Source organism: Porites lutea, chromosome 6 (assembly GCF_958299795.1).
Source record: "Porites lutea chromosome 6, jaPorLute2.1, whole genome shotgun sequence".
In the NCBI taxonomy this organism is placed as follows: domain Eukaryota; kingdom Metazoa; phylum Cnidaria; class Anthozoa; order Scleractinia; family Poritidae; genus Porites; species Porites lutea.
The window spans coordinates 27,875,124-27,889,622 of record NC_133206.1 but is presented as its reverse complement, the minus strand read 5'-3'; the positions used below and the strand labels follow the sequence as shown (position 1 = coordinate 27,889,622).

Sequence of the window (14,499 nt, the reverse complement as noted above, 5' to 3'; positions counted from 1 at the left end):
CGTGCCGGCGCAAAAGCTATCCGGTATAGCCTGAACATAGGCTAAATACCACACTCTGCTCTTATGCTGTTATCATGAAATAAATGAAATGAAGAGTCGTGGATGAGAGGACAACAGACGTGCCCTCCTACAATACATTTTAACATGTGAACGGTAAGCTCGGACGTCAGCATACAGAGGCGCCACTGGCAGCCGCTCTCAGTCCATTTGTGAGCTTACTGTACCCACCCAACCCATGATGTGAATGATGTGATGTGTGTAGGTTGACCACACCATCGGGGTCTGCGTCCCCTACTCTTTTCGAACAGTGGTGTGGGTTCTTTTACGTCCCACAAGAACCAGATAAGTGTAAGTGCTGTGAGAAGGGACCTACGGTTTTTCGTCCTTACCTGAGGAGACTAAAAAGTCTAACCGTTTGCAGATGTCATTACAAAGGCAGCACTTTCTTCTCGGTTATTTAAAGAACCTGAGTGTTGGTCCTGTCGCCTCCTCGCCTGCGGACTCGAAATCCCAAGCCTTTGTTAAGCGAGCGTCTACTGGGAATAGATTACTAACTGACATCCTTAACACGTGCGCATCCACGAAAGGGAAGGAGGGAAACTTCATAACGGGGGCTAGACTTCAACCCGCTAAAATTCTAGTAAACGTCTGTTTTAGCATTTCACAGTGCAAAACTACTGAAAATTGAAGCAAGTAAAGAAAACATGATTTTTGTATCTCTAGCCGAATTTTTGAAAAAGTTCTTATATCGCCTCAATGTTCTCTTCCGTCAGGCAGTTTTTATGGGCCAAAAACATCTCCATAGTAGCAATCATAAAACGTAAATGCAAACATTACTTTTTGCTTTTCTCCTCCTGTCTTTCTCCACGCTACTGCTATTATCCTCTTGGTATCCTTTTCAGCCTTCGTCACTGCGATTTCGGCCTTATCGAACGCAAAAAACCTCCCTTAGTTTCGGCTCTTTTCCACTCAAATGACTGAGCATTTTGCTTAGTTCGTTTTCAAAAACCCGGCTAGACATAAAAACGTCCTATTCTGGTTTTCAAATATCAGAAAGATTCCAGTGCATGATCAATTTTTCTTGACCTAGCTCCCCAGCTTTTCCGACTAATGAAAAGTCGAAATCTTAATTGTAGACATTACATCCCGATCGTCCTGCATGGTCGGAGACAAATTGGCGAATACCTCCCAGATTTCTGCGATGGACTCGGTGATCGTTCCCGACGTACGAAAACTCAGATTTTGCTTGTCGGAGATCGATAGGCGATCGTTTCTAGCCGATCACAGTCTTCCAACTTCTAAGCTCTCACAAATGAAGATGGCGTCTGGGACAAGCTTTTTGATTCTCCTGACTCGGCAAAACCTGGAATGATCAGGAAACAGTCGGATCGTCTGGGATATTCCCGAAAAACCAGGCTTAGGTTGCCGTCAGTTTTATGAGCCGATTTTACTTGTCCTTTATAAAGATGAGTCAATAAGCTTAATTGCAGCAGAATCAATATTTGTTTCATATAAAAGATACTCATTTTAAACATATGTTATCAACTGTTCATAAAATGAAATCGGCCAATTAATTACTTTTAATAATTTTTAAAATCTAAATTTCACAAAACTTTTTTAACCATATTAATTTTGACTAAAACAATATTTTGGGTAGACTAGGGTGAGAAAATTAGTAGTAACGACAAGTTATTTGGTACTTTATTTCACCAAATTATCCTAATTTTTATTAATATAAAGACCAGTTATTGCTCCTTCTTCATTTCTAATATCGGAGACTCCTCGTAGACACATTTTCGGTATTTTATTTTATCAGGAAGGATGTACAGCGCTAGAATGTCTACAACAGTTGCTGTTAACGTCAACAAGCCAACTCCAGATGTAAGACGAAGTAATAATGAAGACAATGAGAAATGACCTTTGGAAATGAAGAAAAGACAGTTAACAAAAAATGTTGTATTTATGCCGGTTTCGACTTCTCGGAGTTGACCCGTGACTTAACCTAATAGAGTAACAAACCTACCAGTGAATAGAAGCTAACCATTTTGAGTCAGTACTTAACTCTAATCAGTACTGTAGACGCTTAACACTAATCATGATCTAATTCGGGGGTCAAACTCCAACGACGCGAACGCGATGGGGGGGCGAAACCGGCTGTTTCGAGATGTTGTACAGTATACTAAACGTGCGTGTGCAGGAATGTTATTTGTAAAGTGGAGTTGCGATATTTTCTACTGTTTAACACGGGCTCAAATTTTGTCAACTTTGTAATGCATATGATTTCTGAAAGGTCTGAAAGTTGCTTGCTTATACAATAAATTAAGGATAAATTACCCGCTTGCGTACTAAAGGCTGGTTTTCACTAGCGACGGAGTCGTAGTCGGAGTCGTAAGTGTAGTCGTAAGAGGGCTTATGACCTAGTGAAAATCAAAAATCGGAGTCGTAAGCGCGACGGAATCGGAGTCAGAAGAATCATAACGTTCCCATTTCTTCCGACTCCGTTTAGGACTCCATCGCTTACGTTCCGCTTGTGGTCTAGTGAAAATTATGTGATTGGTTTAGTTATTCCGCTTCTGCTCCCGACTCCGACAATCAGGTTTTCACTAGATCATAAGCGGAACGTAAGCGACGGAGTCGTAAGCGGAGTCGGAACGCTGTTGTCACTAGATCATAAGCTCTATGCTTGCGATTACGACTCCGGCTCCGTCGTTTGTGCAAACCATCCCCAAGTACAAAACATAAGATAAGTTCCACAGCGTGAGTGGCATCTCCTCAGTCGACTAGACTTCGAGCAGTGAAGACAGTAGACTGGCAAGCGTGATTCTAGTACCAAGCTTCCCAGATGGACGCTGGAAGGCTTGGTAACAACAATACTGGACAAAAGTCCTTGGGACAGTGATGCAGTTTTCATAATTTTTAGGATAATTCTGGTTTCCCTCATAAGACAGTCCATCCTTTTCGAAATTTTCTTGCAGTTCTCCCTCCCCTACGTTGTACAATGTTAGTTAAACTCGGAAGAAATTCTCGATAGACTCGTCCAACGTTGTTTGTAGCGTGGGGACAGGGGTTAAACATGTCTGAATTGAAAAAAGCCCTACAAATGCAAAAGTGTCTCAAGACGTTTGTGTATGGTTGGAGCCACGAGACACAAACCGGACAAGGCAAGGCGCGTGTTATTAATAGCCCGTGAGAAACAACAGTGAAACCCGCCTGCCGCGTGTAACAGCGCTTCCTCAAATTGCGCCAAGAGATAATATTCTTTTTTTTACTACGCTCATGCTTCTGTAATTATTCGTAGTTTGCCCTTCCTGGTGACGTAACAAAGAAACCCACCATACATCAGGGAAAAAAAAAAAATAATAATTCCTCACACACCTAATCGACCGGTTTGATGGAATTCTATTTTGATCCCATAGCGTTTTCTAAACAGCCGTTTCTCTTGACGTCCCATTTGACTGGAGTCTGTAAAATCCTTTTCACTAAGCACAGGAATGACCTCGTTAACTCTGTAGTCTGCATACGGAATCCGCCTCACATGGTAAGAATATGTTATATCTCTACAAAATAAAAGCCACACAGATAATGTTATAAGTTCTTGAAAAAACGATACAAGATAAAACATGACCTATGAATTACCCATTTTGGGAAAAAAGCTAGGTTGTTCCAAGAGCTAACCTCTTGGCCCACGTAAGGTGATTCGGATTCCGAAATCCAGGAATATTTGCTTGTGAAATCCGGAATCCTATGTTTTGGGATCCGTAATTCAGATCAATCGATTGGAATCCGGAGGCCAAGTTCCACTGACAAGGGATCCGGATTTTAGAGTGAACAGTGAACGAAATGAATAGTCTAACTAAACACCCGACATTTCGCGACGCTACCACTGGTTTCCGCGCGAAATGACATTTGAGAAACGAGGGCAGAAAAACCATACTGATGACGTGTCAATACCTAGATCTGAGTAGTGCTTCTGATTAGTCAACTCCGCGTGGGAGATTTGCTTCAACCAATCAGAAGCACTACCCAGATCTGGGTACTGACACGTCATCAGTATGGAATTTCTGCCCTCGTTTCTCAGACGTCATTTCGCGGGAAATCAGCGGTGGCATCGCAAAATTGTCGGCGGTTTTCTCGGGCTACGAAATGAAACAAGTGAGAATACTTGAAAACCCATACCCGGTTCCAAGAAAACTGGAGTCGGAGTTTTGATAATTGACAGCCACGTGCAGAACAATCCCATGGCGGCGAAAAGGTTTTCCCTTGGCATTAAGAGCATCAGATGGCTCATCCAAAGTTTCTACTCCTGCGGCGTGAAGAATTTCCTGCACAGTAAACTTGTCTGCTCTGCCTCTAGGACCATTGTCCTCATTTGAAAGGCTGTGGAAGCAGAGGGAACACAAAGATGAGTCAGACTATTTATTGAGTGCACATGTTCGGACCTCCCTGTTTCATAAAGGGACCATGCACCACCTGGAAGTGAAGGGACGATCTTTGCTAGCAGTTTTGAATGTAAATCACTAGAAGGTACTATGATCTCATACAATATTTCCTCGAAAAAGCGCCCACGCTCTACTAAGCGCCCTCCCACCAAATCAACGCCCAACACCAAGGTCAAAATATCAAAGAAGCGCCCCTCTCGAATAAGCGTGCTTCCCCTTCCCCCTCACTTCGTTAATAGAGAGCTTAAGCAATAGGGAGCTTTAGCAACGACGACGGCCACGGCAACGAGGACGTCAAAAAAGCAATAGGTTTATTGCGCAAAACAACAACTTTGCACGTGCATCACGCTTTTTTGTACATTTCTTTACGCACGACTACGACTTGAAAATGCCTAATTAAAAGTTTAATGGCGGACGTAAACAGGCGACGACGAATCTCTTTTTCTCTCTCTAAACTTGAGTGCGGTCCTCAAGAATCAACCCCAGGCAAATTCGCCTACATTTGTAATTTTCAGCAAATTGGAATAAACGCGCCAACGAAAACGTCAGTTAAAAAGTGTATTCGCGATGCTTCAAACTTTATCGCGTTTACTCTATCTCGTTCAATTTCAATTGTCAAATGTTGGCGAATTTGACTGGAGTTGGATTCTACGGGACTGTATCAAAGTTCATGAAAAGAAAAAAAAAAGGGTAGTTTTCTTGCGTTTACGTCCTCCACAAAACGTGAAATTACGCAGTTTCACGTCGTAGTAGGGCAACGACGGCGAGGAAATGTACAAAAAAGCGTGATGCACGTGCAAAGTTGTTGTTTTGTCAATCTAAACCTACTGCTTTTTTTGCCGTTCTCATGGCCGTCGCCATCGTTGTTGCTTAAACTTCCTATTAATAGTAGGGATGCAAGGTTGCTACTTCTCCTATACCTATACATTTTTAAGCTTCAATTACAACATTCATACTGATCCAACTGTGTGCAAGGTGTGTAATGGGACTGTGGTACGCTTGGTTACCAAACGAAAGACAAATAAAGTATTGAATACACGTTTGCTCGGATAATGTTGTAGTTTTTGTTTTTCTATTTTACATTTAGCCAAAATAAAGTTACAGTTCATCGAAAGGAAAACTTTATAAGCGCCTCCCCCCCCCCAGCCCCCGATTAACCGTTCTCCTTCTAATAAGTGCCTCTCCTTTTATCTGAAATTTTCAATAAGCGCCCGAGCGAGCTTTCGAGGAAATACGGTAATCGTTTAACTGCAAACAGTCGGTTTTGTTTCCTGAAAATGTGTTCTTTCCAGGCACGCAGGTGAGATCCTCACGTGTGTGACTCTTACTGCCGCCCTTTAGGGGTACCAAAAAAAGTAATAAGACGCAATGAGAATTTTCCTTATTTGTTTGGTAAATAGAATCACTAAATTTTTAAAATAGCTTTAATTGCAAGGAAACTGTAGTGCAGTTTACTGTAAATGAATTGAAGCAAATACTGTTGTCATTGATATTGTCCATCCAAACAATGCATCTTTTAACATACAAATTTGGTCAAACTATATAAGTGCGTGTAAGTTTGACTTTGTCTTAAATAAAATGTGCAGAGTGGCCTGTATAATGTGCATGAACACAAATGATTTCAGCAAAGATGAAGGAACTAGTTACTTTGCCTTCTTAGAATAGTTCCGTTCAGACCGCAGAGGAATCCCTTCATATTTCTTTGTGAAGCTGCCATGCTGTTTCCCTTCTTTCCTCCTGAAAATTTTGTTGCTAACACTGCATGTTCAATTTTAATCATCATTGACTCTGGCTGAGCTGTGAAATACATTTTTTCTCTGAAACAAAAACGATATACAGTGTATAAGCAATGATGTAATTGATGTGTTGTTCCAGTCAAATAAAATCCATACTACCCCCAACAGAGGTTTTCTTTGGTTTCTATTCTTCACCCCTCTGGAGAGTTATAAAAAAATCCAAATCAAACCACAGGGGATCTCTTCCGCGAAGAAGTCTAGACAAATCTACTTAATGGAAGATATTCATTGCATGCAATGAATGTCTTTAAAGTTACGCCATGTGTAGTTCCATGTTGTCACTAAAGTTCTTCGTATATTCTTAGTAGCATAGTGCACACAGCGGACATAGGGATCACAGAATGCGTCAGGTGGTCGCTGACAAGAGATTAAAAACAATGGAAAATCATTAACTGTCAGGCTCCAAAAGTATTCGCGGTCACTTACAGGAGGTGGTCGTTTACTAGAGGTTCCAACTGTAACGTTTTAACTGCGAAAATTTTGGTGTTTTGGATTGGCGGTCGCTTATGGGAGGTGGTTGCACATGGAGGTTCAACTGTATATTACTTTCCTTTAAAAACTTTGGTCCTCAGCCCCTCCCCCTTCCTCTAATTATTACTTGAAATTTCAAATGACATTCCAAGGTATGCAGGTAAGGATATTTTATGGAAACAAATAATATTATTAAGGGTGGTAAATGGTAGACCGTGACAAAGGCCGAGAAAACAAGAAACAAGCTAGACCTTTGTTTGAAATCCATAAAATTCCTGCAAAGTGTTTAAAATTCCATTACAAGTGTTTACGAAATTTGCTAACCATCATAATAATTAACTGTGAATTTAACAAACTCTCTTTAAAATGATGCCTGATCAAGAGTATAAACGTATAGAGAAAATTGCCAGTTACCCCCACACTTTAGCTTATTGTCTTTAGCTGTAAAAAGAACGGTGTGTAGATCAACAATTTAAGTTACTGGTACCTTACTGTTTTAAACTCTGAAATAATGTCCAGAGAGGTGTTTCTTGTTTGCCATCGATCTTTTGCAAACGTCGTTAAACTGATTGTGCGAGACTCTACTGGCCACGACAATTCTCGAGCATCCAAAACCTGGCACGGTGTACACATCTTGGTTGGTTCACCTAAAATTTGTCATTTGCCATATGTCGGGTACAAAACAATTATTTATAAGCCATTATTTTTTTTGACTGACCCAAATACGTCAGAGTAATCTATCCCTGTTGTTTGATATTTTAAACTTAGTAGTCAAGGTTGTTATAAACACATACTTTGCAAAACAATAATTTTAATGTCTCTTGCGAGATGAAAGTATTATTTTGAGAGGTGAGGTGAGAGTTTGTCTCTCAATCGTCTCTGAAGTGGTTTTGAAAAGCTCTATTTAATTATCACGTGCCTTTCAAAGTTTTCTGTAGGCAATATGATATTTAGCAATTATTGAATGAGGCTGAGTAGGATGTTATCCACTAAGGCTGAAGGCCTCTGCTGAAGGTAGATAAGATCCATTGAGCAATATGTTTTGCGTATTCTTGGAATTTTTCCATCTACTTTTAGTCAGACATTCAGCTATTTCTTTGTCGGATAGCCATGAATGCCATTTTTTTAGTTAACTCATGAATAAACCGCTTGGTGACAACTCCTGGAAATGAAGTTGATCGATAGTCTATTGCTTATGCAGTCTCATTTCCAATCAAATAATTATACCATTGAATTGTTGGTATATTGCTCACATCTTCCAAATATGGTTAGTGCCTGTTGGTTATGAAGAATTAGCAAGCGGACTGGAGCCAATCAGAAATGGCAAAATATTTTGATGAAAAGTATGATAAATTAGAAGCATGTGATGCACAAATTATATCATATTTAGTTTTCCATAATCAATAACTAACTAAATTATAAATGGAATGGAAGAATTATTCTTCCATTCCATTTGTAATTAGTTAGTACATCACAAGTTTGGCATTTGAATGTCTTTTTCCAAAGGAAAACATCCTCGCTGAGTCGGGCAGGAAGAATGGCTGAGCTGTTCCAAATTGAAATAGCCATTCTTGATCTGATTCCGGTGATGAACTTTTTGCTATGTACTATATTATATAATTCAAGGTATCAGGTTAAAGTCATGCAATGTAAGTCTGTGTCTATTAAAGAACAACTTTTACCCTGTCATGGGTTAATGGCAGTTAACTACTGTTTGCTATAAAAAAAATAATAGTAGCCAATACATGGACCTCTGAGTCAACATGTACATGTATGTAGAGATTATATGGACACTTGTACTGATGAGTATGATGCAGCATGTCAAATGGCAATGCAGTACTGCATTTTATAGATTTAGTATACCACACCTTTGGTACAACAGTAGCTTAAATTGCTCATCCGAGATGTCTGTTCACTATTGCTTGCATCATCCTCCTTAGGGTCTGAGAGAAGGAATCTCATAGTGGCTTCTGGTGATGTATCAAACTAAAACCAAATTTCAGAATAAGAACAAAATCAGTGTCCAGTGTCAGGTCTGATTGAGTTCTAAAATTTTAGCTGTGGTAAAAAATAATCAAGACTTCAAGATATTCATTCAGTGTTTTAAAATGGACACAGCAGGATCTGCAAAATTTGACTAGAATATTGAAACAACCATAATTTTTATTGACTGTTTTCCTTTTCCCAAACAACAGGTGTAATAGTAATGGTAACTTTTATGGTAGTACTCATGACACTATTATTAGCAATATAATGATAATGAAGTGATTCACGATCATGATAATAATAGTGGAACTGATGATAATGATGGCAGGGGCGTAGCATGAGATATTGAAGGTGTACGCATGCAGGGAAGAAAAGTTGTAGAGCCAAAGGCAGCCCAACCTCACAGGGTATGGGGGCATGCTCCCCCAGAAAATTCTGAAATTTAGGGTCTTGGAAATGCCATGTCCAGCCTTTTCTGCAGGACATTTTCCGCAAATTAATACACAGGAATACACAGTAGTTATAAGTTGTTTATTTTACACATAATGTTGTTGGTAAGGTACAGTTTTTACGGAAAAAAAAGGCCAGAGACGCAAATTATCAGAATTATTATATATAGTTATAAGTCAGATATGGATGTTACACCCCTAGATAAGGAAGCTATATTATCTTATACACATACAGGCATCTGCATCTACCCTTCCCATATTAGGACTGTAGGTTTTTGAAAAGGGGAGTTCAGTATAGATCATTTTCACTGTCACGAAACAAAAAAGTATTGGAAACCGTCCAGTGGAAGAAGTCAATAAAATGAAATGTTATAAAAGACTAATATATAAACAATTTGCCCAAGTCTCAGGTCTTTCTGGCACACAGCTTCTGAGTTATTTGCCAAAACGCCCCACACACATTTGTAGAGCTTTGTATGGAGATGCCATATTGGTGTACCATTTTGGTCCACAAATATGGCTGCCGGAAATCAACAAAAACTTCTGGAGATCGTTTTTTTTATAAAAGCTCTTTCTTTCCCTTGAGAACCAGCACACGTGCACATAAACATATCTTCTAATACTTGAAATGGTTATACTGCTGAAAACCAAGAGGAGAGACTGTTTTTCAACGAGAAAGCATTCCTTTTTTGGTGTCATGCACTGTGAAAACTAGGAAGTTCAAATTGTTGTATTTTCAAAATGAAACATGCTACAGGAATGAAAACTTGTACAAAGGTTTATTTGTTGGACTGTTCTGACAAAGGTGTGGCTGAGAAGGGAGGGAAGAGTGCAGATAAAAAATTAAAAAATTAACATCCCATAATATTTAAAATACAGTTATACTGTGTAATGGCGATGATGACAAAAATGGAAGCCAGGATGATGGTGTTGACGACAGCAAAGACATTGATGATGACAATGATGATGATGACGATGTTGATGATGATGATGATGGTGATCATGATCAGGATGATGATGATAATGCAATGATGAAATATGGTTTCTCTTTAGGGTAATAAAACGTTAGCGGAAAGTGACTTGCACAGTTCAACATCTTACAAAACCAGAATTCTCTTCTCTTTTTTTCTTTGTAAAAACTAGAAATGAAAGGAAGCAATATTCTAGAATGATACATATATGTAGTACTGTTTCGATTCAACTATTCTCACCTCCAGATAACCTTTCTTAAGAAATATTTCGGCCAGAGTGTAGAGGACGATGACAGCTGCCAAAGTGTAGTATATCGAGCCAATTCTTTTATCCCTTATTACAACCAGCTTGAAGGTAATGTAATGAAGAAAAGACATTGCAAAGACAAAGATTCGGAAAGATCTGCTACCAGCTTTGTACGGACCTCAAGACCGGAAGTAGCCCCTCGCTGGTCAGCGGTGAATTTTGAGCCCTTGCTCTTTTGATACAGCGGTCATATCATGAGTGGCAGAATTTTTGAACTTCAAAGATGGCGGAACGAGATCGTAAAAAGAGACGCAAGCGGAAAGATTCGACGACGCATCTAAAACCACCGTTAGATTTTATTGAAAGCCCTCTGGATGGCCGTAAATACTATTGCACTCCTGTTCAAGCCGCTCGAAGACCTTTTATGGCGGAATCCTTCCCTGTAGATGACGAAGAAGCGAAGAAATGGGTATGCTAGCTCTCCGATCAAAAGTCCCCTCCGGGTGTCTGATATGATATAAGCTTAATTAAGTTCACATATTCTGCACCGGTGATTAGGTCAGTTTCAGCGGCGCTCTTATCTCTTCTCTCGTTTAGAGCACAATATGGAAAGCTCGTGTGATCGGGCTCTCCATTGATTTCCAGTTACCCTCTTGGATGTCTCTATTTATGACAGAAGCTTATGTCTATAACTAGAAGTGGGAGTCTGCATCCTAGGGGAAGGGTGAGGGGTGTTTGGGGTACTCCGAATTTCAAGTGATGGGGATGATTGAATAGGGGCAAAAACTGAAACCCCCAAAAATCCGTAGGGCTTCCAACAAAACCCAAAGAAATCCCTGGACCAAAGATTAAACACCCCAAAAATGCCATGCCGAATTTCGGAGCCTGTAATAATTTCCAGAAAGCATAAAAGGAAAAGTGAATGTTCCAGGGAACCTCACATTTTAAGCCAATGAGTCAAAAGTGAGAGCGATCAAGAATTTACTACAACAAAAGAGAATATTCCAGTGACGATATTAAAAGCCAGGCAATAAATGCAATTTATAAATGAGACATCAATGAATTGAAGTGTTGTATACACCCTGGGACTTTGCAGACTATTGTTCACTTGTATATAATGCATTTCATGAAACAGATACTATGTAATGCGTTTAAAAAATTTTAGCTGGAAAACAAGTTTGGTTGTACCTTATTTGGAGAACTACGCTCAAGGATATATACATGGGCACTACCATGAGTCTTCAGATTGTTCTGAATACCCCAAAAAATCCTTACATAAATCAAGCCACCCAAAAGGATCCTTATCAAATATTCCTACCCAAAAAAATCCCCGGATCAAATTTTAAACCCCCAAAAAATCCTTTGATCATATCCATCAGTTGACATTGGGAGTACCACCACCTCACCCTTCCAATATTTCAAATACACCACTTGAGGTAACTGAGACCTAGACTTCCAGCCAATGAGGCAGTAAGATTGAAAAAAAAAATGCTATGGAGATTGTCTACAGCTTACTAGGTAAAAACGTGGGGCTGTCAGGTCTGGGAACCATTTAAAGAAACTACCATGGGGGAGGTACTTGGGTCAATTTTTTCTGGATATTTACTCCATTATCAGATCTGCTATGGCCTGAATTATAGACCCCATCTTACTTACTTTTGGTTAAATCTTGGTAATTTTCACAATCCCAACGTAGTTTAATACTTTCTGTCACTTTTTTAACCATGAGTCTTCCCATTTTTCAATCCCAACTTACAAGAATCTTCCTGCTCCCCAAATTAATCTTAAAAAGGTGTGACCCCATTCTACTTACTCTATTGAAAATGCAACCCCATTATAGTTACTCCTGTTGTGAAAATGCGACCCCATCCAGTGGCATATCTTCATTAGCCTTTCACCGGCAATTACTCGTTTCCTCCCAGGGAAACTTCCTTGAATATGCTTCATATAGTTTGATCAACTCTTTTTTGCAGGTATCTCCTCAGTTTCCAACACAGTTGGAGGGTGATGAAACCCTTTTGGCTCTACTAGGGCCAAGGAAGAAATCAGGCAGAGGTAAAACGAAAAATGCCAAAGGAACAAAGGGCACAGGCAAGGAAACAAGTTCAGCTAAACATTTGTTTGAAATTTTGCAATTTGAAAACGAGAAGCAACTCACAGAAACAGAAGGAAAAAACGCTGATTCACTGAGAGAATTATCTTGTAGGAGATCACAAAGACTCAGACTTAAAGAACTACAGAGGGCTCATTTTCTTTTTCAAACCCCTCAATTAGTAACTCCTGTAAACAAACGGGATGAAGTTATTCTTGCATATGAAACTCCTGATCAAGAACTCATTAAACTGGCAGCACGCAAGCAATCAAGGAAAGTTGGAGGAGAATAATATAGAGTGCATATTACATGCAATTTAAGTGGAAAAAATGTTTATAATGGTGAATATATTTATTTGTAGAAAACTAACAGAAGAAAAAAGGAGAGCTATGTTGTTATAAATATAAATATTTATTATATAGACACGAGTGTTTTACTGGAAAATATACCACTCAAAAAATTCATAAAAACAACTACATCCGGGACCCGAGTGGTTTATTTTCCATAATCTCACACGTGAGTTTATCGATGACGTAATTTTGGTAATTTCCCTCTAATATCTTATCGATGTCATTTTGTCTATATAATAAAAAGAACATTACACGGCGGCTTGAAGATATGAATTTTATTTTCTTGTGGCAAAAACAATATTTTACTCACTCACTGGGCTCGTTCGTAAAATATTGTTTTGCCGCTCGAAAATAAAATTCATATCTTTGCGCCACCGTGTAATATCCTCTATATAATTTATGGTATATACATCAGTCCTTAACTATCTTAGATAAACATAGAAATAAAATGTTAAAAAAATCATGAACATAAGCTACAATTCACTATGCACAGCTATTTATACGATCAGCTCTTTCTAAGATGGACACCACTGGGACCAACCGACCGGGAGAGGTGTTCTGCCTTATATGTAGTCAATAAAAATTGAGTACAAAATGGCAGGGATCAACACTTGATGTCATCATTATGCACGAAACGTGACGTACATGTAATTAGTGCTCAAAGAAAGGTGGAAAAGATGTTGTTGGAATTGTCTCATTTGACCTGATTGGTTTACTTCCCACCAATCACATTCTTGCTTGTATTTCAATGGCATACCGGAGTTTCTTTTGGTCTTCTGAGGAAACGTTCAATATTAAAAGTTTATAAATAGCTGAAACAACGAAAATATTTGAAATTTCATTGTCATAAAGTCGAATCTACAAGAAATTGCAAACTTCGGCAATTATCTGGGAGAATTCAGACTCTAATCTGGAGACCGGGAGAAACGGTTCAAAATCGAGAATCTCCCGGATTATCTGGGAGAGTTGACAGCACTGACTTAAACCTTCCACATTACAGTGTCAACAGTTGCTTTTGCAAGAACCGCAGAAAGTCTCAGCAGAAATTTTCAGTGCCTAAGTAAGACTTTGTGGGTGATTTATGTACAAAAATTCAGTGGCTTTTTGGCCCCTCCTTTAATGTATTCCAATGGCCAACAAAACTCTGGTTAACCTGTGGAAACGTTTTTATTATTATTATTTTTTGTCGCTCTTTTCTTACAAGAAAACAGCTAAGGTGTATAAAGTGCCTGATGAATTTATGTATTATATCAGCAATCACAGCCCAAAACTCGCTCCCCTCCTCTCCCCCCGCCCCTCCACAACCCCTCCACCTCCTCCACCCCTAATGAAGAGGACGTATAACTGCCCGAGGGTAACCTGGGGCCGAACTTTCTGTCTCCGCGGCGATTCACTTTTGTTATTTGTGTTCAAATTGTCACTGCTAGCATGTGTTAAGCTTGATCTTCACTCAAAATCATCAGTTTTTATAAATTCATGAGGAGCTGTCAGCTTTATCACGGGCAGTATTAATTTTAGGACGGCTACAAGGAGAATCATGCAAGAAGAAGTCACGAAGTGAAAGTGATTACCGCCATTGTTTTTCTTGCTCATCTATGATTACTTTTCTGCGTTTAATAAGCTTAAGTACCTACTTGACGTTAATTATTTCAAAACCTGATACTTGCTTATCTTCCTCAACAGCTTTTCTCCTGTAAT

At 39.3% G+C, this 14,499-nt stretch overlaps 3 protein-coding genes across 3 annotated transcripts in view; 2 read left to right on the top strand and 1 right to left on the bottom strand.

Moving 5' to 3' along the window:
- Nucleotides 1-1,692: 1,692 nt before the first annotated feature.
- On the bottom strand, nt 1,693-10,554 carry LOC140941172 (P2X receptor E-like). Its single transcript, XM_073390147.1, has 7 exons — nt 10,353-10,554; nt 8,575-8,692; nt 7,194-7,353; nt 6,092-6,256; nt 4,177-4,377; nt 3,376-3,557; nt 1,693-1,918 (listed from the first exon to the last, which is right to left on the bottom strand). Exons 1-7 carry the CDS (start codon nt 10,488-10,490, stop codon nt 1,746-1,748), a joined length of 1,137 nt encoding a protein of 378 aa, XP_073246248.1. The 5' UTR covers nt 10,491-10,554; the 3' UTR covers nt 1,693-1,745.
- Nucleotides 10,555-10,642: 88 nt separating this feature from the next.
- LOC140941746 (uncharacterized) lies at nt 10,643-12,774 on the top strand. Its single transcript, XM_073390758.1, has 2 exons — nt 10,643-10,828; nt 12,333-12,774. The coding sequence occupies exons 1-2, from the start codon at nt 10,643-10,645 to the stop codon at nt 12,741-12,743; spliced, it is 597 nt and encodes a 198-aa protein (XP_073246859.1). The 3' UTR covers nt 12,744-12,774.
- A 1,588-nt stretch (nt 12,775-14,362) lies between these two features.
- The window catches only part of LOC140941701 (uncharacterized), a 30,659-nt gene continuing 30,522 nt past the window's right edge, over nt 14,363-14,499 (top strand). Inside the window, exon 1 of the mRNA XM_073390713.1 lies at nt 14,363-14,499. This exon is cut by the window's right edge and continues 222 nt beyond it. The gene's annotated coding sequence lies outside the window, so the exon portion shown is untranslated.